At 43.2% G+C, this 23659-nt stretch overlaps 1 protein-coding gene across 2 annotated transcripts in view; it reads left to right on the top strand.

Annotated features, from left to right (window-relative positions):
* The window catches only part of PRICKLE2 (prickle planar cell polarity protein 2), a 137660-nt gene extending 114647 nt beyond the window's left edge, over positions 1-23013 (top strand). For both annotated transcript variants that reach the window (XM_012469562.2, XM_012469568.2), the window contains exon 8: positions 16899-23013. In XM_012469562.2, the coding sequence (XP_012324985.1) occupies positions 16899-17773 (875 nt within the window). In that variant the 3' untranslated portion in view covers positions 17774-23013. The remainder of the gene's footprint in view (positions 1-16898) is intronic.
* Positions 23014-23659: the final 646 nt, after the last annotated feature.

Raw genomic sequence — 23659 nt, 5'->3', positions numbered from 1 at the left:
TGTCTTATGCTGGTTTTCAAGGTGAAAGCTTTCAGCTTTTGCCCATTCAGTATGATGATGGCTATGGGTTTGTCATGGATGGCTCTTATTATTTTGAGGTATGTTCCTTAAGTACCTAGTTTACTGAAAGTTCCCAGTTTACATGAAAATATGTTGAATTTTATCAAAATTGTTTCCATATCTATTGAGATAATCATATAGTTTTCGTCTTTAGTTCTGTTTATGTGAGGAATCACATTTATCGATTTGTGTATGATGAACCAAACTTCCTTCCTAAGAATAAAGCCTACTTGCTTGTGGTGGTTAAGCTTTTTGGTGTGCTGCGGGATTCAGTTTGCCAGTAATTGTTGAGAATTTTTGTATCATTGTACATCAAGGATATTGGAAGTTTTTGTTGTTGTATCTCTGCCAGGTTTGGTGTCAGGATGATGCTGGCCTCATAGAATAAGTTAGGAAGGAGCCCCTCCTCCTCAGTGTCTGGAATAGTTTCGGTAGGAATGATACCAGCTCTTCTTTGGTCACTGGATAGAGTTCAGCTGTGAATCTGTCTGATCCTGGGATTTTTTTGGTTGGTTGGCTATTTATTGCTGCCTCAATTTCAGAGCCAATTATTGGTCTGTTCAGAGGTTCAGTTTCTTCTGGGTTCAGTCTTGGAAGGATATATGTGTCCAGCAATTTATCCATTTCTTCTAGATTTTCTGGTTTATGTACACAGCGGTATTCATTATATTCTCTGGTGGTTGTTTGCATTTCTGTGGGGTCAATGATAATATCCTCCTTGTCATTTCAGATTGTGTTTATTTTAATCTTTCTTTTCTTCTTTATTAGTCTAGCTAGTGGTCAATTTTATTAATTTTTTTCAAGAAAACCAGCTCCTGGATTCATTGATCTTTTGAATGGTTTTTTTCTGTCTCAGTCTCCTTCAGTTCAGCCCTAGTTTTTTTTATTTTGTGTCTTCTGCTAGCTTTGGGATTTCTTTGCACTTGCTTCTCTAGTTCTTTTAGTTATAATGTTAGGTTGCTAACTTGAGATCTTTTTAACTTTTTGATGTGAGCATTTAGTGCTTAAATTTCCTGCTTAACACTGCCTTAGCTGCATCCCAAAGATTCTGGTATGGCATATCCTTAGTTTCTGCCTTAATTTCATTATTTACCCAAAAGTCATTCAGGAGCAGCTCATTCAATTTACATGTAATTGTATGGTTTTTAGTGAATTTCTTGGTCTTGATTTCTAATTTGATTGTGCTATGGTCTGAGAGATTGTTTGATATGATTTCAGTTCTTTTGCATTTAATGAGGAGAATTTTACTTCTGATTATGTGATCTATTTTAGAGTATATGCCATGTGGCAATGAAAGGAATGCATATTCTGTTGCTTTTGGGTAGAGAGTTCTGTAGTATCTATCAGGTCTGCTTGATCCAGAGCTGAGTTCAGGTCCTGAATATCTTTGTTAATTTTTTCTTGATGATCTGTCTAATATTGTCAATGGGGCCTTAAATTCTGCCACTATTATTGTGTGGGAGTCTAAATCTCTTTGAAGATCTCTGAGAACTTGCTTTATGAATCTGGATGCTCCTGTGTTGGGTGCATATATATTTAGGACAGTTAGATCTTCTTATTGATTTGCACCCTTTACCATTATGTAATGCCCTTCTTTGTCTTTTTTAATCTTTGTTGGCTTAAAGTCTGTTTTGACAGAAACTCGGATTGCAGCTCCTTTTTTCTGTTTTCCATTTGCTTGGTAGATTTTTCTCCATCCCTTTATTTTGAGCTTGTGTGTGTCATTGCATGTGAGATGGGTCTCCTGAAGACAGCATAGTAATGGGTCTTGGTTCTTCATCTTGCCACTCTGTGTCTTTTCATTGTGGCATTCAGCCCATTTACATTTAAGGTTAGTACTGATCTGTGTAGATTTGATCCTGTCATCATTATGTTAGCTGGGTATTTTACAAACTTGTTTATTTGGTTTCTTTATAGTGTCACTTTTCTGTGTACTTCAGTGTGTTTTTATAGAGGCTGGCAGTGGTCTTTCCTTTCCATATTAAGTGCTTCCCTCAGGAGTTCTTGTAAGGCAGATCTAGTGGTAACAAATTCTCTCAGCATATTCTTGTCTGAAAAGGATCTTATTTATACTTTGCTTATGAATCTTAGTTGGGCCGGATATGAAATTCTGGGTTGGAATTTCTTTTCTTTAATAATGTTGAATATTGGCCCCCAATCTTTTCTGGCATAGAGGTTTTTAACTGAGAAGTCTACTGTCAGTCTGATGGGTTTCCTTTTCTAGATGACCTGATCTTTCCCTCTAGCTGCCTTTGACATGTTTTCTTTAATTTTGACCTCAGAGAATCTGATGATTATGTGTCTTGGGGATGATATTCTTTTGAAGTATCTTATGAATGTTGGCCTCTCTAGCTAGGCTGGTGAAGTTCTCATGAATGATATCTTGAAATATGTTTTCTAAGTTGGTGCCATTCTCTCCATTCCTTTCAAGGACACCAATCAGTCATAGACTTTGTCCCTTTACATAATCCCATATTTCTCAGAGGTTTTGTTCATTCCTTTTCATTCTTTTTTTTCCTATTCTTGTCTGCTTGTCTTATTTCAGAAAGCCAGTCTTCAAGCTCTGAGATTCTTTACTTACTCTATTCTGTTAATACCTGTGATTGCATTGTAATGGGTTTTTTAGCTCTATAACGTCAGTTGTGTTTTTCTCTATACTGGCTATTTTGTCTGTCAGCTCTTGCATTGTTTTATCATTATTTTTAGCTTCCTTGCATTGAGTTTCACTCCTAAGTGATCTTTGTTTTTATCCATATTCTGAATTTCATTTCTGTCATTTCAGCTATCTCAGCCTTAGCCCGATTATGAACCCTTGCTGGAAAGGTGATGCAGTTGTTTGGAGGAAAGAAGGCGCTCTGGCTTTTTGAATTTCAGCATTCTTGTGCTGATTCTTTTTCATATTTGTGGGCTTACTTATCTACCTTTAATCTTTGAAGTTGCTGACCTTTAGATGGGTTTTTTTTTTTTTTTATCCTGTTTGATGACTTTGAGGGTTTGATTGTGGTATAAAGTGGATTCAGCTGATAGGCTTCATTTTGGGGAGATTTTAGGGGACCAACACCCAGCTCCCAAATCTAGATTATATGCTCTTACTCTGGGGGACTTGTACTGGGCCCCAGCTTTGTTATCTGGTGCCTCAATGTTTGGAGTCCACTACACTGGGGGTGCCAAGGTGTGGCAGCTGTAACAGAGTGCTAACAGATGCAGGGATGCCTACCTCTTTGTGGGTGTTCACATCTGGGTGGAGTGGGGGGGCCCTGCTGGAGATTATTGCCTGGTTGTACTGGAGGTGGTATTGGCTTGGGGCAGGGTGCTGGCTGGGGTAGGTCTGGGTGCCTTCTCTGTGTCCTGCAAGCAGGAGTGATCCCTCAGAGTGTGGGATGATCTATTGTTCTCCTAAGTATTAGTGTAAGGGCAGGGTGCTGGCAGGGGTGAGATTTGCTTGCTCTGTGCCCATCAAAGCTCCTTCTGTGATTTTGACTGGGGGTTGGGGATTGCAGACTACTCTTCAGTATACTGGTGGGGCAAGGAAAGCAAAACCTACCTTTGCAGACATGAGTCAGCAAAGTGATGTAGGGCATTGCTGTGGGCCCTGGGGAAGCTGCAGTGAGGGGAGGGAGCATGTAGGCTGGTGCATGGCTGTATAGGCCACCTCACTGGAATTCTCCACCAGTCAGGCAAGGTTCACTGGCACAGAAGCTATGGTGTAGACACCCAGGGTACCCAAGACTGCCCTCTAAGCAGATGTGGCCAGGCTGGAGCCCCAGGAGAGGCTAGCAGACTAAGGGGTGCTCAGGTCAGACCAGCTCTATCTGATATGCAAGACTACCCTGCAGAGATCAGATCCAACATTTCTCCTAGGGCTAAAGTCTCTTAAGAGCACAAGTTGAGTCTAGGGGGATGGCCATCTCTGGCGGTGCTGCACTACAGACACCCCCACACCAAACCCTCTGGGCCCCACATCAGCTGGTTTGTTGCCCTACCACTTCTCTAAGCAGCTCTCCCTGCCACCTCAAGTGTCCATGGTAGTCAGAGGGTCCCCTCCTTCTGGGGTTCCAGAGGCCTGCGGAGAGAATGGGTTGCTCCTTGCTAGTTCAACTCACCCATTCCCCCTGAGCTGTTGTGGTGCAAAAGTAAGTCCTGCTGCAGGGTAACCTATCATGGTTCCCAACTTTCTCCTCCTTTAGCCCCAGCTTCTGTGTCTTGCCTTTATCCATTTTCAGTGCCCTCCTGAAGATCTGTTAAAAGCATGCCAGTCATCTCAGTCCCTTGGTGGGAGTTGTTCCACTTGTCTGCATCTAGTTGATCATCTTGCCTTCTCCCTCTTTGCTCACTTTTTAATGGGGTTGTTTTTTGCTTATTCAGTTAAGTTGTTTATAGATTCTGTATATTAGACCTTGTCAGACCATAGTTTGGAAATATTTTCTCCCATTCTGTGCAGAATGTTTACTCTGTTGATAGTTTATTTTTTGTGCAGAAGCTCTTTAGTTTAATTAGGTCCCACTTGGAGGTTAACTTTTTTTAAGAGCCCAAAACTTTGTTTCTCCTGTACATACATCACTGTCACACCCATTCATTGATTAATTCAGTTATCCTTCTATTTATTGATCCTCACCCTTTATTATCCTTCATACCATACACTCTCCATTTAAAAATTATTCCATCTTGTTGTCCGTTGTACCCATTCATCTGTCAGCCAATCTAGTAATTGGTTCTATTGTACATGAGGTCATGAATGGCACTTTGTCAACCCCCAGCTATAGAGAAGGGAGATCTTGAGAAGCAAAGATCCCAAGCTTAAAAGAGTACATCACATTTGCCTCTTAAATCCATAAACCACTTTTATCCAAACATCTAACCTCCCCCATCAAGTTGGCTGACACCAGTGGGAAATGCATATGTCTAATGGGGAAAGGGTAGGATGTGGACAGGCAGGTATAATAAATGTGTAAATTTGGCCAGGGGTAAAAGCATAGGTGATAAAGGTCCTGGTGTATCCCAACTTAAAAGAAAAAGAAGCCAGGTGCAGTGGCTCACGCCTGCAGCACTTTGGGAGGCTGAGGTGGGCGGATCACAAGATCAGAAGATTGAGGCCATCCTGGCTAACACTGTGAAACCTCATCTCTACTAAAAATACAAAAATATTAGCCAGGTGTGGTGGCAGGCACCTGTAATCCCAGCTACTTGGGAGGCTGAAGCAAGAGAATTGCTTGAACCTGGGAAGCAGAGGTTGCAGTGAGCTGAGATTGCACCAGTGCACTCCAGCCTGGGCGACAGAGCAAGACTCAAAAAAAGTGGGGCGGGGTGGGGGCGGGAAGAAAAGGCAACAAGGAAATTTAACCCTTGAGACCAAAAATAAAGCTTAGTGTGTTGGCCACCAGCTGTAGCCATGTGTGCTAGCCATACAAGTCTAGAGTAAGTGACATGCTGTGAGGACGTGTGTGTATGTTGGGGTAGGAAATAGTAAGTGCTGCATATTTACCTTTTACATTATCTTGAGTACATTCCTGCCTCTCAGTGATAAAATCTCATGAACATTATATAGCTGCATAACAAATAGAAATATGCAAAAATCCTAAGTGACAGCTCAGTGAATTATTGCATTCATGGTACCATCTCCCAAGTAAAGCAGTAGACAGTGACCAGACCCTAGAAGCTCCCTCATGCCCCTCTCAGTCACTGCTCTTCCCTCCTCTCCAAAGTAAGCACTGTTCTGACATGTGACAGCATAGATGATTTGGGATGGATTTTAACTTTATATAAATGGGATTATACTGTACATGTTCTTTTATGTCTGGTATCTCTTACTTTATATTTGTGAGATTCATCATGTTGCATATAATTCATATTTATACAGTAGAACACTGTACATTAATAAAAAGGATTTTTTTTTTAATAGCAGCTGCTGGTTAGAAGCTGGGGAGTGTCACTGGATCTGTATTTCTCTCTCTGCCTCCTGCCCTCAAATCTCTGACTGCTAGCACTCTGGCCACATTCCTTTTACTTTTTCTATTCACAATAGTAAAAGGCAGGAGTTGTGAGAAGAGTTCTCAAGTGACTTCTGTGTGACCTTTGGCAGATTATCCCACTTGGATCTCTTTTACCCACTTGGAAAGATTGCATAACAATGCCCAGCAATTTCATATATGACAACATGCATAAAAATGCTTTAAAAGCGACAAATAAATATGGAGTGAAGGACAGTAAGCAGATTGAGCATGTCATTTGGTGCCCCGGCACCAGCACTGTTCTAAGTAATTTGTGTATTAACCCATTTAATACCTTCTCCCTTAAGTTGTATGATTATTCCCATTTCACAGATGAGGGAACTGAGCACAAAACAGTCCAGGCCTGCCTGAGAAGGCACAGCATCAAGGGACCTGGAAGGTGAACTCCACAGCCAGTGCTTTCGCCAGTCCCCTGGGCCACCTCTCAGTTGCTTTTTTTTAGTTTTGCCAGCAGCACATGAAAGACACTTTCAAAACCCGGAGTAGGAAGAATCTTCTTACAGCTCCTGTGTGCACCTTCTGAGCCTGGTTCCTGCTGCTGTCTTCCTTGCTCACAACGCTCCAGTGTCACTGCCCTTCTGCTACATCTCAGAACACGTGGCACCTTCTCCAGTACAAAATATTATTGCTCCCTCTGCTTAGACTCTTTTCCCTGCCCTTGGCTCGACGGGCTCCTTCTCATCCTTCAGGTCTTCCCCTAATCATCACCGACACAGAGTTCTTTTCCAGTACTCGAAGTAGGTCCAGTCTTTATTCTCTTCCAAAGCATTCCTTTGACTTCCTTCCTAGTGGTTATTGTCTGTAATGGTGGTGTTGCTGTGCTGACTTAGTTATCTGTTTTCCCTGCACTAGGTCACATCCTCCTAAGATGTCCTCTTAAAGGGCCTTGTTCACAGTTGTGCTCACAGTGCCTGGCAATAGCAGGACTTTGTCAAAGATCTTTGAAGCAACTCAGTGGGTCTCCAGGTTCTTGGCTGCCCACTCTCTACCACTGCTTTTGTTCCTGTGTAGTCAACTGTTTCCCAAGTAAATACAGCGTGGTCTGCTTGTTGACCCAGACTAATGGATTTAGAAAGCAGCATGGGGTCAGTGTAAACCCAGAGCAAACTCTGGCAAACAGTCTTCAACTGGTCTGAATTTGTTGTGCATCCTTTCAATTAGCAATACGCTTTGTGGCAATACAACCAGAATCCTCCATGGAGCTGAGTGGTAGTAGTTAAAATTGACTCCAAGTGATTCTGGAAGATGTCCCTTCTTGGTTTCCTCCTTTACTTTTTCAAGTGGTGGTCGTTAAAGTTGACTCCATCTTTATTGGGGTCACTGGTTTATCCAGAAGTTAATAGGATGAGCAAGTAAAGGGATAGAAGGTAAGAAACTGCCAGTCCACATTCAAGTTTTTATCCGACTTGTCCTTGTAACTGTACGGGGTCTGTAAGAGATTCTAGTCCCATTATAATGCTTGTCAGTCTCCAACCTCCAGTTCAAAGGCAAGTCCCTAGAAGGAAAGCTGCTAAAAAACAAAGCCGCTGTTGTTGGGAAAACCAAAATCAGTCACGGCCCTCTTTGAAAGCAGCTGGTTGTGAAGAGGCTGTTCTTTAGCTTGGGGCTAAACAGCCCTTTCCTGAAAAGGAAGGCAGGCAAGCCTGGAGGGTGGGGGTGTGAAGTAAGACATTAAGCACACTCCCCTCTCCCCCACCCCTGCCCCAGGGCTTGGCTTCCTCCTTTCCTCCCCCTTCCCCAGTGCAGCTGGCAGAGGAAATCATTCCCTAGACTACCAGCTCTGCTTCTGATAGCACCGGAGCAGATGGCAGATGTGTAACTGATTGAAAGCCAACTTGTGACCTGCTGGTCCCCTAAGACTTGCTAGATAGGCCGGTGACTGGAGTAAGGACCTAAAAAAGATGCATCAAAAACTCAGGATTTCAAAAGCTTCCAACCTGCCAGGATAATTAGACAATGAAGGACTTAACTCGGCGGAATTCTCGATACCCACTGAAAGAAACGCACGTGAGTTTTCTGAGAAGAGTTTAAAGAGAAAATAACTTGTAAAGTTCCCCCAATTTCAGGGACATACCACACCTAACCAGGCAGAGCCCTGTTAATCCTTCTCTAGAAAGAAGGAACAGGGCGGCAACCCCCCATTGTAATGAGGCGCCTGTCTGCAGGGTGGGTGGAGCAGGTTTAACTCACTGCAACACACGTGGACAGGAACAGACCTCCCTTTGACTGATGGCCAAGCAGCAGGTCAAGGACAGGATCTGTTAGAGCAGCAGTCCTCAGTTGGGGTCGATTTTGCCCCTCAGGGACATTTGGCAATGTTTGGAGACAGTTCAGGTTGTCACAACCAGAGGGATGTGTGACTGGCATCTAGTGGGTAGAGGCCAGTGATACTGCTGAACGTCCTGAAGTGCACAGGACAGCCCACCAAAGAATTATCCAGCCCTACCTGTCAATAGTACTGAGGTTGGGAAACCCTGAATTAGAGTCTCTGATAGAATGAAGGTCTTCTTTCCTGGAGTAGAAAGGAGCACCCTTGTGTTGCAAAGAAAATCGTCCTTGAAACTCCCATCATCTTGGTGTTCCTCTAACTCTCACAGACATGGGAATCACTAGGGATCTTGTTCAAATGCAGATTTGAATTCTGCAAGTCTGATGAGGGCCTGAGAGTGCAGTTTTAACCAGCTCCCAAGGGGATGTCATTTTGGCTAGTCCACAGATCACACTTTTGAGTGCATTCATATTGTCTCACTCTCCTCTTTCTGTCCCCACCCCCAGCCTTCTTTGTCATACTCTGAGCCATTCCATGCCCTGTCACCAAGAAACATGTGGTGGTGTTTAAGCTTCACTGCCCAGATGACAGTATCTCTCCAGCTGTTGCCAATTTGAAGTTCAGGGTGTTGATGAAATCGATTGACTTAGTTGGAAAAAGGATCCCGAGGGACCTGATCAAGCTACCCCACACATGCTTCAAACAAACAAACATGTACCTTGGGACACTTTTTGCTTGATCTGAGAGGCTTAGACTGTGTAGCAACCATGACTTCGGGGCTGTTCAGGCTTGCTGCTGCATGCTAAACGACAGGTTGACAATCTGTGTCTATAAAGGACCAGAAAGTGAATATTTGAGGCTTTGCAGGTCTTACCGTCTGTCACAACCCCCCAGCTCTGGAAAGCAACCACCACCAACATCCAAATGAATAGGTACAGTTGTGTTCAAATACAACTTTATTTACAGAAATAGACAGTAAGCTGGATTTGGCCCATTGCCCACTGTAGTTTGCAAACCCCTGTTCTAAACAATTCCATTTTCTTCATGTATCTATCCCAACTAAAAAGAAAACAAAAATCATGTAGGAAAAACCCTAATGAAAGGGAATTATATCATCAATATGAGTTGTAAATGTCTGCAGGGTATGGGTGAGTAGATGCTATTTCCTTTACTGCACAGAAATGTGAAATGTGAATGCTTTAAAAAAGTTTTTAAAGGTTCTGGAATGCAGTGGTGTCACCATAGCTCCCTGTAACTGTGATCCTACTGCTTCAGCCTCCCCTATAGCTGGGACTACAGGTGCACATGAGTATGCCTGAATAATTTTTTTTTGTTTTTTGTAGAGAGGGGGTCTTACTATGTTGCTGGGGCTGGTCCCATACTTCTGGGCTCAGAAACTCCTCCCACCTCAGCTTACCAAAGCACTGAGCTTATAGGAGTGAGCCACCGTGCGTGGTAATGTATCTTTGAAGTTGGCAGAAACATAGCTCTCTATCTTCTTGTGCAGAGTAGGATGAGACAGGACAATAAATAAGAAACAGAAAGATGTGTCTGAGGTCCGCCGTTCAATCTTAGTCTGCTTTTTCTTCTTTCTGGACTTGTGTGCATACTTTCTGCCCCCAGAAGACATGGGGGAAGGGAGCCAGCAAAGATTTTCTTTCTGTTCCATCAGACCTTGAGCATTTTTTGAAGGGCATTGATTTTCTTGCAGATGCCAGTTTCTATGAGACCTCCTATTTGTAGAGACAGGAACATTGCTCAGTCAGAAATGCGAGCATATCATAGAATGCCCCAGCTGCACCTTCATGTTGGCAGATAAACCGTGGAGAACTGCAGGCTGAATTGGATACTGATCTCTCTTTGTAGAAGCCCGGCCAAGGATCTTGTGGAAACCTGCACCCCTGCAGTTCATGGACGACTGCGTAGCTCCCAGTCACACTGACCCTTCGGATATGGATAAATTACTGCCTTTAACTCTATCATCACCCTGAGCACCTCTCATAAAGCCTGCATTCTTTGGCAGAGAAAAAAACCCTCTCTGTTAATTAAGAAAACAGAACTCTGCTTGAGAGGGAAATGACCTGGCATCTGTGTCTCCTTAGCATCAGGTGGGATTCTTCTGCCAGGTCCTCCAGAGGATGTGGGGGCACTGATACTGCCCAGACTATGAGCTTCAGCCAGAGCTCTCTGGCAAATTTAACTTGCAGCTCCCACCTCCCCTATCACACATGTGCTTGTGCACACACACACAGACACACACACACACACACCATGGCCTGAGCAACAAGAAAAGAAAAATGTGTTTATTACAAGAGAGTAAAGGCATGTTAGAGCCCCATCAGGTTGGACTCTATTGATTTGCAATATTTCGACATTGTGTCTTGTTCAGCACAGACAAATGGAATAAAGAGTTGAACTTCATCTGTGTAGAGGAGGAATCCCAGCCACGGTTTGGAGGCGCAGAGACAGGGGCTGGTGTTTAAGTGAACATCACTGTGTCAGGCCCTGTTTCTCAAATTCATTCATCCATATAATTATGCATCCAACAAGTATTTGTTTGCCTTTAACATAGTTGAGTCTTTGCAGGTCATGCCGTCTGTCACAACTCCCCACCTCTGGAAAGCAACCCATGGCAATATGCAAATGAATAGGTGTGGTTGTGTTCCAATACAACTTTATTTACAAAAACAAGCAGGGAGCAGTGAGCTGGACTTGGCTCATTGGCCATTGTAGTTTGCAAACCCCTGTTCTAAACGATTCCATGTTCTTCACCTCTCTACCTCAGCACATAAATAATAAATAATATAGGAAAGACTCTACTGAAAGGGAACTAAATCATCGTTATGAGTCGTAAATGTCTGGAGGGCATTTACAGTCTTGAGGGACTTTTAGGCCTCACTAAACCTTCTTCCTGCATACTGAATACCAGGTACTGAGGTCAGGGCAAGCAAACAGGAGCGCAGTTTCTGCCCTCTTGGAGCTGCCGATCCATCAAGAAGACAGAGATGAAACAAAAACTACACGAAAGGATCATAGTCGTGATGAACCTTAAAAAGGAAACTTTTCTTTTTCCTCATCTCATCATCACTGCAGCTTCAGTACTCACATCCTGTCAGTATGCCCTTCTTACTAATGCATCTCAAGAGGTTCAAAAAATGTCCTAAGTTACCCAGCCGGAAAGTAGCTCTCCAGTTCTGTCCGTAGTTAGAGGGAAGGAGTGTTTCTCAAGTCGGAGTGTGACCTGTGACAGTACAGTTTCATCTTGAGGACGTTATTAGCTGCTAATTTGAACAGATCACCAGAGCTGTGATTAACAAGGAGAAAACATTTCTGCAGTGCAGGGAGCTCATTATAAATCCATGTACCTTGACTTTAAAATTGGAGAAACCCCAGATGGTGGTCTATATAATGAATACCAGAGATGGATATTGACAGGTGCGATCATGGGATTTTGTTCCTGATGTTTGGAATCTCACTGATGTAGATCACAGCACTGACCCCCTCCAGGTCAGAGAGTGGTTGTTTTTTTCCAACCTGTGGATAACTTGAGAATCCATTTACCTTTATGTCATAAGTATGTATTGAGTACCAAAGGGTGCTGGCCACTGCTAGCTCTGCAAGAATACATTGAAAAGTCGAGAGAAGATCCCTGCTCCTAGGGGATTCATGCAGCTACAAACTTACATATGACCTTAATAAGTCAGGGTGGGTCGTTTTAAAAAGGGTCAAGTGTAAGAGTGAGTGGTTGACAACTAACTTTGCTACTTTAGAAGGAGTGTTCAGGGTAGACACCACTGAGGAGGCGTCAGCTACACCAGGACATTAACAAACAGTCAGGCATGCAAACCAGAGAGTTTTCCAAGGCCTGCTGGAATGAGCTTGTTGTTGTGTTTGGGGAGAGGGGGAGGAATGTAAGCACAGCTGAAGCAGAGTTAAGAGAGGAGGAGTGTTTAGTTGATGATCTTGGAGAGAGAGAAGGGAGCCAAGTCACGTAGGGCCTTCAGGTCTGCAGAAGAACTCTGGATTTTGCCAGTAATGAAATTAACAACAGAACCACCCTTTTTAGAGGCAAGTACACAATTAGTGCTCATCTTTGGTCAATATCGGTCTTTCTGTTCATGCCCTGCCTGCAAAAAGACCTGGAGGAAAATCTGAGTTAATGAATCAGAAGAGAGGCATTTCTCCTCTCTAGAGTGAGCAGGTAGTATTTCCAGTCCCACTCGCACATACTCCAGGGGAATGAATAGCTTACATTTAGGTAAAAGTGATAGTAGAGTTGTGTAACAGGGCCCTTCTACTCTGACCAAGCACTTTTCTTTTTCCAAGGGGGCGCCTCAGGGTATCCTGAGCTTTCCTAGGATGCAGAAGCATGATACCAGAGGGCAATACACCTCCCAGCAGAATAGAAGCTGCTCTTGTTCAAGGCCACCTCCTTACAGAAATAGGAATCTGTTCACAAGCAGGATGCTCTCAAAAACATTTCACTTCTGGGCTTATAAAAGACATGTTCCAGAAAACAGCATGCTGGGGAATTAACAGTATTTGCTAAGTTATTTATGCTGACCCTAATTCTACTCAAGAGCTAGAGTGGAAAGCCTTGCCAGGATCATTGTTTCTACCTTTGTTTCTACACCTGAGTTTGAAGATGTTTTCTTTCCTTTCTTATTAGAGTTGGTCCACTCAGACCACTCATTCATCATCTTAGGTTGTTATCCTTTCCTCTCTGCTTTCATATTGGGAGGCTCTGGAAGTGATTAGGTGGTTGTAAATCAGCTTTTGTGATTTGGATGTCAGAGAGAAGCAGCAGAGCAAGCAAGAGGTAGGAGGACCCAGCTGCTCTTGCCCTGACAATTACCCCAGGAATGAAATTTAAAAATTATTGGACTATATGATATTTGGCAGAATAATTTCTTTATAGAAAATTACAATTTCTTTTACAACCGCCATCCTGATTTAGCTATAGAACAATTGCAGTGCCCTAGAAGCCTTCATCCTACCCCCGTCATGGCCCTGACCTGTATCACTATATGTAGCCTCAGCCTGTTCTTGAACTTCACATAAATGGAATCGTACAGCACATATTCTTCTTGCATCTCCACGCATTTTCTACGAGATACATCCATGTAATTGGGTATAGTTATTCGTTCTCATTATTGTGTAATATTCCATTATATCAGGTTTTCTCAGTTTTGACACTGTTGACATTTTGGTTTGGAAAATTCTGTGTGTGGTGGAGGAAACCATCCTGCACATTGTAGGATGTTTAGCAGCATCTCTTTACCTCTACCTACTAGACGCCAGTAGTATCCCATCCCAACAGTGATAACCAAAAATGGGTCCAGATGTTTCCACATTTCCCTCAGAATTAAAAACCATCAAATCACATGAATATATTCCAATGTTAAACTTTTTATTTGCAAATAATGTGACTTATCAGAAAGTTACAAAAATGCAACAAAAACATCTGCAATGTACTCTTTACGTAGATTGATCCATTGTTAACCTTTTGCCATGTTTGTTCCTTCACGTTCACATGCACACACATAAGCACGCACACACACACGTTTTATTTATAAACCATTTGAAAGCGAGCTGCATCCATTAGGGCCATTTACCATCATATCCTTCCACATCTATTTCCCAAGAATAAAGATCTCCCATAGTTACACAATTATTAATTAACCACAGTAAATTTAGCATAATACTGTTATCTATTGCCCATGTTCCATTTTTTTTTTTTTCAGTTGACCAAAAATTATCCTTTATAGCAGCAGTCCCCAACCCTTTCGGCACCAGGGACCAGTTTTGTGGAAGACAGTTTTTCTACAGACTGGGGCCAGGGGTTGGGGATGGCTTCAGGATGATTCAGGTGCATTACATTTATTGCATACTTTATTTCCATATTACATAGTAATATATATGAAATAATGACAGAACTCACTATAATGTAGAATTAGTGGGAGACCTGAGCTTGTTTTCCTGCAACTAGATGATCCTATTCAGGGTAATGGGAGACAGTGATGGATCATCAGGCATGAGATTCTCATAAGGAGCACACAACCTAAATCCTGCATGAGCAGTTCACAGTAGGGTTTGCACCCCTATGAGAATCTAATGCTGACGCTGATTTGTCAGGAGGCAGAGGTCAGGCAGTAATTGGAGCAATGGGGAGTGGCTGTAAATACAGATGAAGCAGGAGGTGAGGAGGGCCACTCACCTCCTGCTGTGCGGCCTAGTTCCTAAGTGTTCTGTAGCCTGGGGTTTGGGGACCCCTGATTTATAGCATTTATTTTCCCTACAGAGAAGGTTCCAGTCCAGGATCAGGTATTTTTTGTAATTGTCATGTTTCCTTTGTACCCTTTAATCTAAAATATTCTCCCAGCCCTGTCTTAAGACTACAGTCCCTTTTTTCATAACAAGTGTCCCTCCTTTTGGGATCTGTCTAATGTTTCCTCCTGAATCAGGAAATGCATTCTTGACCGGAATACTACATAAGGGATAGTGTGCCCTTCTCAGTACCTCTCACCTGGAGGCATGCAGGGTGTAGTTGCATCTCACCGGGGATGTTAAGTTTCAACTCCAGGTCAAGGTGTTGTCTGATTTTACTGTTGTTTAGTTACTAATTCTTCCCTTGCACCTAATAAGCAATGTGTAGGAAAACACTTTAAAACAACGCTGTCTCCCATCAAATTTTACCCCCTAAAGTTAGCATACTTTTTGATTCTTGCATGAAGAACTCTACCTCCAGTGGTTATAAAATGATTTTCCAAATCTGGCACCCCTTTCCTCCTTGTGAACTCTCTCTGCCAACAGCATTCCACTATACACAGAGTCCTCTCTTATCTCCCATTTATTTTTTTAATTTACTTATGTTTTATCTGTTATCAGTATAGACTTGGGAATTCTTAGTTGTTTCAGCAGTTTAAAAATCATTATTTCCCTTAAAGATTTTAATGCTCAAATTGTTCAGATTTGGCCAGTGGGGGCCCTTTCAAGTTAGGCCCTGTGTTCTGACAAACCCCTACCTTATCTTATTTTTAATACTTTCCCTATGGCATAACAAGATGCCGGTTCTTTTAATGTCCTTGCCTTTATCCTGGAATTGGCCATTTTTCTAAAAAGCCTGGGTTCCTTTCAGTGGGGAATGGCAGAAAAACCACAATATATTTTACATTTTCCTGATAATTGACATTTGAGTTGTTTTCATTTCTGGGCTCTTACAAGAAAGCTTCTCTGAATACCCTTGTCCATTTCTTGGACCTTCTTACTAACTTCTGTTCGTTATAAAACCAAGAGTGAAGATGGAGAATTGTGCAGTTTCTACTCTCAGTCATACACCCAACAGAAATGGATAAGTCCACAAAAAATGGACAAGGATATTCAGAGCAGCTTTATTCATAATTCATATACATGTATGTGTATTTGTATTTAGCTTTAATAGATATTGCAAAGTAGGTTTACAAAGTGCTCATAACACGGCTTTAGGTTTTCTCAGGGAAGAGGAAGCTGGAGGCCCTGGTAGGAGCAGGAATAATCAGTGGCAGGGGCAATAATGGACCATTGCAATTCAAAGGCATATTGTCCATGACCAGAAATGGCAAAATTGCTGATCCTTGCAGTGTATAATGAGTGGAAAATGCTGAAACTTTGTCACCTGGCCTGTTCTTAAACATCTCCTTGAGAGCTCTGCTTGAAGATGAGCAAAATGGAAGTTACTGAAGTTAGTATCTCCCACTACCTTCAAAATGGTTTCCGTCTCTGGGATGCCAGGAGATCATTTGACAGCACTTAGGAAATGGAGGTCCATTGCTGGGGCACCTGCTGTTAGATAGCATCAGAGCCACTGCTTTTAAACGTCCCTCCTCATGAGACTGAGACAGAGGAGTACAGTGGGGTCCTACTCACATCTTCTGGCTGCTAGGGACCCATTTACAACCCTGGAGCATTTACTGAATGGTCTGAGAGAGTAAATATTTCTCTCTCTATACCTAGGGAGTCCCTTAGTGTCCAAGACACTTTAGATAGGGAGCCACCTGCCACTTAGGGACAGCAGGCAAAGCAGGAAACTGCTGCAGGCTAACAGAGAAGTGAACTGGCCCAGTATTGTGGAACCAGTGTTCAGGGTTGCCAGAAACAGCCTGGGCATTTTCCAGCCTTTATAGCTTAAAGTTTCCTCATCTAAAATATCTGTCCTACAGAGCTTAGAGTGCATCATTAGAATCAAAAACGTAATTAAAGTGCTTTGCAAAGTGAAACTAAATAGAGGAAGCATGATGCGTAAGATACACAGTGGGCTCTTTGGTGAGCCTTTGGAGGAATTAGTAACTGGTAAAATACATCTCCGGGTGCATTTTAAGCAAGTGCCCCCTCTAGGTAGATAGTGCTCTGCTGTAGAGTGGAGAGAGCCCCCTCACAGGCACATGTGCCCCTGAGAGGGCCCTTGTACAGTACACAACTGCACAACAGTATGTAATGACCCTGGATAGATGACCAGCTGTGACAATGATCCCCATTGCTGCATATTTGTATTAATCTCTGTGGTCCCCTCCTCTCTCCCCCAGGTCTCTCTGCTGATGGTGGTGCCAAGCGCCAGGAGCACCTCTCTCGATTTTCCATGCCTGACCTCAGCAAAGACTCTGGAATGAATGTGTCTGAGAAGCTGAGCAACATGGGCACTCTTAACTCGTCCATGCAGTTCCGGAGCGCAGAGTCGGTTCGCAGCCTGCTCTCTGCCCAGCAGTACCAGGAGATGGAGGGAAACCTCCACCAGCTCAGCAACCCCATTGGCTACAGAGACCTGCAGTCCCACGGAAGGATGCATCAGAGCTTTGATTTCGACGGAGGGATGCCGGGCAGCAAGCTGCCAGGGCAGGAGGGCGTGAGGATCCAGCCCATGAGCGAACGCACCCGGAGAAGAGCTACTTCGCGCGACGACAACCGCCGTTTCCGACCTCACAGGTCCAGGCGTTCCCGACGCTCTCGCTCGGACAACGCCCTCCACCTGGCCAGCGAACGCGAGGCCATCTCTCGGTTAAAAGATAGGCCCCCTCTGAGAGCCAGGGAGGACTATGACCAATTCATGCGCCAGCGGAGCTTCCAGGAGAGCATGGGGCATGGGTCCCGGAGGGAGCTGTACGGCCAGTGCCCGCGGACTGTGTCGGACCTGGCTTTGCAGAATGCCTTTGGGGACCGATGGGGACCCTACTTCGCCGAGTATGATTGGTGTTCCACCTGCTCCTCCTCTTCAGAGTCTGACAACGAGGGCTATTTCCTAGGAGAACCCATCCCCCAGCCAGCGCGCCTGCGATACGTCACGAGCGATGAGCTGCTGCACAAATACAGCTCCTACGGCCTCCCCAAATCTTCCACGTTAGGTGGCAGAGGACAGTTGCACAGCAGGAAAAGACAGAAGAGCAAAAACTGTATCATTTCTTAATACGATTGGGATCAGGGAATGGGAGAAGTTGGGAGCTAAGAATGTAAATTCAGAAACTTGCACTGTTTTAAATGTTAAAGCGCTTTTGGGGGTGGCTTATGGGGGAGAAAAGGGAAAATGCTGTCAGTGGATGGAGGCAAGGTTACAGATTGACTCAATAGGTAGTCACAGTTCTTGGCATGTTGAATATTATTTGCACATTTCACTTTGGAAACACAGTAGACTCTATCGAGGCCAGGGTTGGTCACTTCCTTCCCATCAGTTCTGTGTTGAGTTGCCATCTCACAAGATGGCAAATTGTCTCCCGCTCGCTTTTATCCTCTCTAGTTCTCTTACTTTTAGGACCCTTTTTTCAGTAAGTAATTTGTTTATTAGCCAGGACCCAAGACTAAGTTATTTACATGTCCATTGTAAATGCAATGTAAATGAGAGTTCTGATAAAATATTTTTGTATTTTGTAATATCAAAGGAATTTCTATATCGTAGGACTCAGTGGGGACTTGCATGCACATCCACCGTTGTCTTTGAGTAGTATTAAAAGGTGGCCCGGTACCACCTTTTTTTTTTTTTTTTCTATACAAATTTGTTACATGTCAGTGAGATCTTTTTCAAAGGAATATATTCAATTTGGCTTTTTGTGGCTAAAAAAAAAAAAAAAAAAATTAGACCCAAAGCATTTTATGCTCCATTCCATCTTAAGGAGCCATCCTTAAGTCTGTTCCCACCCTCAGTAGAATTTACTTTCTACAAAGTGGTAGTAATTTTTTTTTAATTGCAAATGTAATTTTTGCCAATTAGAGAAACCAACCAGTGTCAGTAAAGTTCTGTGAGAAATGCCATCCCTGCTGGGAATGTTGAAGTTACTTAATGTTGATCTATCCCTTGGGGAAAGTAAAAGTGACTGTGAGTGGTGCTGTTGTGTGATGTCAGCATGACGTTGTTTTGAGTGTGGCATTATGTTCTGGTGCTCATGTTTCCTGGATTGTATTATCTGCTTTCCTTTACCAAGGCAGACAGAACTGCTGCCTTAGCCTGACAACCGGTGTCCTCAAAGCAAATGAACTTAAGCATTTGGGATTGAGGGGCGGAAGGATTCTGAGGGGGCTCTGGGAGGGACGGTGTGTAGCGTGTCATGCCTGGAGAAGGAGCAAGGCAATATGAAAACAGAAAGCAGGTCGAGGGTAGAAGTTAAAGGAGAATCTGAAGACAGGTCAGGGAAAAGAAGAACTGGAAGTGAAACAGAGGACAGGTGACAACCACCTTGAAGAGCTCCCAGTGCTCATAGAAAGAATCCAGTGTAACCAGCTCAGTAACCAGAGTATCTGGGTTACCCAGAAGGTTGAGCTACTGAGATTTCAGTGGTGCAATGACTTTAAAACTCAGGCTTTGTTGGGAGGGGACTTCCATTTTGAACTTTGAGGACTATTGGTCAGACAGAAAATGGGCTCAAAAGTGAGTTTGCTTAATGAAGACATTTAACGGTTGTGCTGTTTATAGTAAAATAAAACTCCCTACCTTGCTTCAGTTAAAAATGAAGCACTTGGTTTCTTTCTTCCATCCTCTTCCTCCCCTTAATGGATTGTGGCAGTTGAAATAATCCATCGGAGGACCCACCTGTAGTGAGATGTACTGTCAATGTAGTGCCCGGTGTATCTCAGTGGCCATCTGCCATGGTGAGGTGAGCGTGATCTCTTTTCAGTATAGTAGTTAACATTTTCTAGTATTTTTTATGGAGAGACCGTCAAAAGCGGCATTTCAGACACCATCCTAGATGGGTCTGAGGAAAGGAAGGCTGTAAAGGACATGGTAATGGCACTCCATTCGGGATGTATTAAAATAATTTGCTTTTCAGGTATTAATATGACATTTGTCATTGTCACTGATTTTTTTAAAAAAAGCAATGCACATGTTGGTTGTGGCTGTTTTCCGCATGCTATCTTCATATCTAAATGCTTCATTAATTATCCGAGCCTCCGGAGAATTAACTCTATTACGTTTGTATAGTAAGTTTGTAAACTGCTTGGCAAACTGATTAAGAAATAATTTGCAACACCGTGCTACTAAAGTGGCAGGTTTCTGGTAGAAATCGGGCGAGTCCAATTTGGAGTTATAAGTTCTTTGATTGATGAAACTAAAAAAGGCAGTTTTGGAAAAAGAAAAGAGAAGGGGAAAAGTAGATCACTTAACTTAGCAAACGGTTGAAAACATGTCTGTCCTCTGTGGCCCCAAAGCCAGTGAAAGGAATTCTCCCAGTAAAAGTTGCTTCCTAACTGTTTTCCTCAGAATGACTCTTACATTTCTCAAAGAAGGCTTCAACCACCATCAGCAGAAAGTGGCCTAGAAACTGCCATGTGACCAGTGCCCAAAGGGGTCTGTAGGCATTAGTCCAGATGCCCAGAGAGCATCCAGGGACTGAACTGCTCAGAACTTGGGATGTAATGAGATACAAGCTTCAGGGTCAAACCGTCTACTAGCAAGATTACTTTCCTCTATTCTACCATTGCAGATATCTTCTTACCCCAAATGCAGCCAGGCACCTTACAGAGAATGCTGAATGAGGAAGGCCAGTTCCTTACAATGATGGCAGAACCTCCAAGTGAATGCCCTATTGAGGGCAGGACATCATTGTATTGGGAGTTCCACCTGCTAGTGATAGCTCACACATCACATCCCAGAATCCCATTCCCAGTGCATTCTTTCCTGAGGCAACAACTTAAGGTCCTCCCCTAATTCCTCCATCACACCCGTTAACTCTTATTGGCCAAGTTCCTCCTGTGAATGGGGCCTGTACTCACTTCCTCTTAGATCATAATTCCATCTTCAATTATGGAATTGAAGATGGAATTATGACCTAAGAGGAAGATTACTCTTCAGACTGGTTTCCAGAAGAGTAATCTTTTCCCAGTGTTCTCTCTTCTCCAATGCCCTTGTTCTTCTTTTTCCCACCCCTAATATTGATCTTCTTGTCTTTTGGTTACAACTGCAACTTCGGAGTTCAGTTCATTTCCTATTGCTGCTCAATTCAGTAGCAACATAGCTGGCTTGTTCCCAGACCCAGGAAGTGTAAGTCATTGACAGTTTCCTGAGTGGCTGTGCCAATCTATACCACCCTTGGTACTGTGAAAAGGCTTCTTGGCAGCCAGGTGGCATTGAGCATAGTATTCAGGGACCTTTCCTTCCGTCATATAGTTGTGGGATCTCTACCAAGTGTGAAGGTGAATGAGCTAAGGGAGAGCAGAAGCGTGTTTCCTGGTTTTTCATACGTCCGAGGAAGAAGTCCTGCTGTTGGTTGTTTGACACCTTCTTTCCACTTTCACCTTTTATTTTTCAGTCCTTCCTTTCTAATCCCAACCAGCTGAGTGAATGAGCAATTTTGTGTTCCTAATACAGGACCTGGAAGCAGTGCTTCATAATCCTCGTTTCCTGGAGGATGCTCCTGCACTATAATAACATTTTTTCTTCCTTCTGCTGCAGCTTTTTGCTTCTTGGGTACTACTAGCTACTGTTGAGTTCAGGTGGGGCCCGTGATGACATATATGTGGCATTTGCTCTCGCTCCCCACAAGCTGAGCAGATATAACCAATGCATCTCTGTAAACTCTCGCTGAGAATGTGGATGCAGGCTGAGAAAGCTTTGCAACACTCCAACCAGCCAGGACCAGATGATCAGAACTAATCTTACTGGTCTGATGACAAATCTTATTTGTAAACTGATTTATATTTGTCTTTCCACCCTTGGTTCTCTTGCCATGGAACAAAAACATTTTAGGAAGCAATATTTATAAATAATTCAGAGACTCCAATTCACCTGCCCCACCACCACCACCGCCACCCACCCACCCACCCACCCCAGGTTGTGGAGGCTGGAGGAAGCTGACTTCTTAGGCTAAAGGACAACAAATCTCGTTCACCTCCTTTGCCATTTTCATGTTCTCTGCCGATTACTATAGGCAGTCTTCATTTTGCAGAGGTCGGGTAAGACTTCATGTTATTCTTCATCTAATCCCACCCTCTAACAAAAAAAAAATTTAAATTCCAAGGAGAAGCGCTCTTTGTGTATTTCTAACAGAAAACAAATGCTTAAGCCTAAGAAGGAAGATCCACCCATGACAAAGGGAAGTGGAAAACTGAACCAGTTATCTGAATACTTCATGCCGGGACAGTTGCTATTAGCAACTGTTTTGCACCTTCAGGGCTTTAAAATGGGTTCTTCAGACAGCATTGCTTATGTAGGACTCAGTAGCCCAGCCTCCACTGCCAGTTTTTGAAGGCAGTTTCAGATCACCACCTTTTGAGGTACATTTCTTTAAGCACAAGAGAAGTGGAAACGGCCTTTGCCTTGTCTCCAGTGGTTTGTCCCTCTGGGGCCTCAGCAGATACCAGAGCTTATTTGTATGACCATTTGGAAGTAGTCTTCAAGGTTAAGATGAAGAAAAAAATTGGATTCTTTTTCCATTGTCTCACAGTAGTAGCCTAGTCAACACAAGACTCCCATAAAACATGACTCACTGTTGGGAGCCATATTATTTTATAAGCTCTCTTCCTGCTGACAAAACTAGCTTTCCTCAAGGGAATATAAAGGAGGGGAAAGTCACGTAGTGTTAGGAAAACATTTCTGTGCTTTGAATATGATGAATCAATAGGATAGAGAAAAATCATCTTGTTCTATTCTGAGAGTTCTCTGAGATATCCCTTCACTCGGCTCGGCATTTGGCCATTGATGTTCAACAGGTCTCTGACCAAGCTTTTCTAAAATTTTCAGAGAGAGTTACTTACCAATAAGGTCTGTTCTCAAACCTACCTAATAGATTTTCATATCTTTCCATAAAGTGTTATGATTCTATCATGGACCCTGACTGGACATCATTATAAGGACAATGAGTCCTCCATTTTTTTTAATTAATTTTTTTTAAGCAAATTAGACTTTGGCAGGTTTTCCTCTCCTAAACTCATTCTTTCCTCCACAGGATTGCTTTGCCCATCTCCTGCTTTCATTTCAAGTGCATAAACAAAACCTCAAAGGGCCTGGGAAGGCGAGGCAGGCCAGAGTCTTTGTTCAGTGTTGAATGTCCAGCTATTTGTGAAGAAGGTCTGCTACAGGCCTTTGGTGTGGGCTCTGCCAGAGACTGTTCTGAACACTTTGCTTGAGATCCGTGCCCTGTAAAATGGATATGATGTTTTACTGATGTCTGTAATACATTTGTAAACTTCCAATAAAATTTGAATAAAAGAAATGTTGCCATTCTTCTCAGTCCTCCCTCACTTTCCAGATTTTAGGGGTGGTCTCTGCCTTTGAGCATTTCAACAAAGAAAAGAAAGGACACAGGCACGGAGGGATGAGTTTTACTATGAAAGATGAACCTGACTGTTTAAATCGGGGTTTCTAAACCTCAGCAGTGTTGACATCTTGTGCTAGTTAATTCTTGGTTGCAGAGGGCTGTTCCGTGCATTATAGAATGTTTCGCAACACCGCTGACCTCTACTCACTAGGTGCCAGTAGCAGCCCCTGGAAACTGTGACAACTAAAAATGTCTCCCATCACACCCATTAGGATGGTAACTATTAAAAATAATAACAGGTGTGGGTGAGGAACACTTGTACACTGTTAGTGGGAATGTAAAATGATGCAGTGCTGTGGAAAACAGTATGGCAGTTCTTCAAAAAAATTAAAAATAAAATTACTACCATATGCTACTTCTGGGCTATATGCAAAGGATAGCAGGGTCTCAAAGAGATATTTGTGGCCGGGCGCGGTGGCTCACGCCTGTAATCCCAGCACTTTGGGAGGCCGAGGCGGGTGGATCACAAGGTCAATAGATCGAGACCATCCTGGTCAACATGGTGAAACCCCGTCTCTACTAAAAATACAAAAAATTAGCTGGGCATG

This window comes from Aotus nancymaae, unplaced genomic scaffold, assembly GCF_030222135.1.
Source record: "Aotus nancymaae isolate 86718 unplaced genomic scaffold, 86718_ANA_hifiasm-v0.15.2.pri h1tg000067l, whole genome shotgun sequence".
Taxonomy (NCBI): Eukaryota; Metazoa; Chordata; class Mammalia; order Primates; family Aotidae; genus Aotus; species Aotus nancymaae.
Note: the sequence above shows the minus strand (reverse complement) of the source record. Positions and strands in the feature narration are given on the sequence as shown.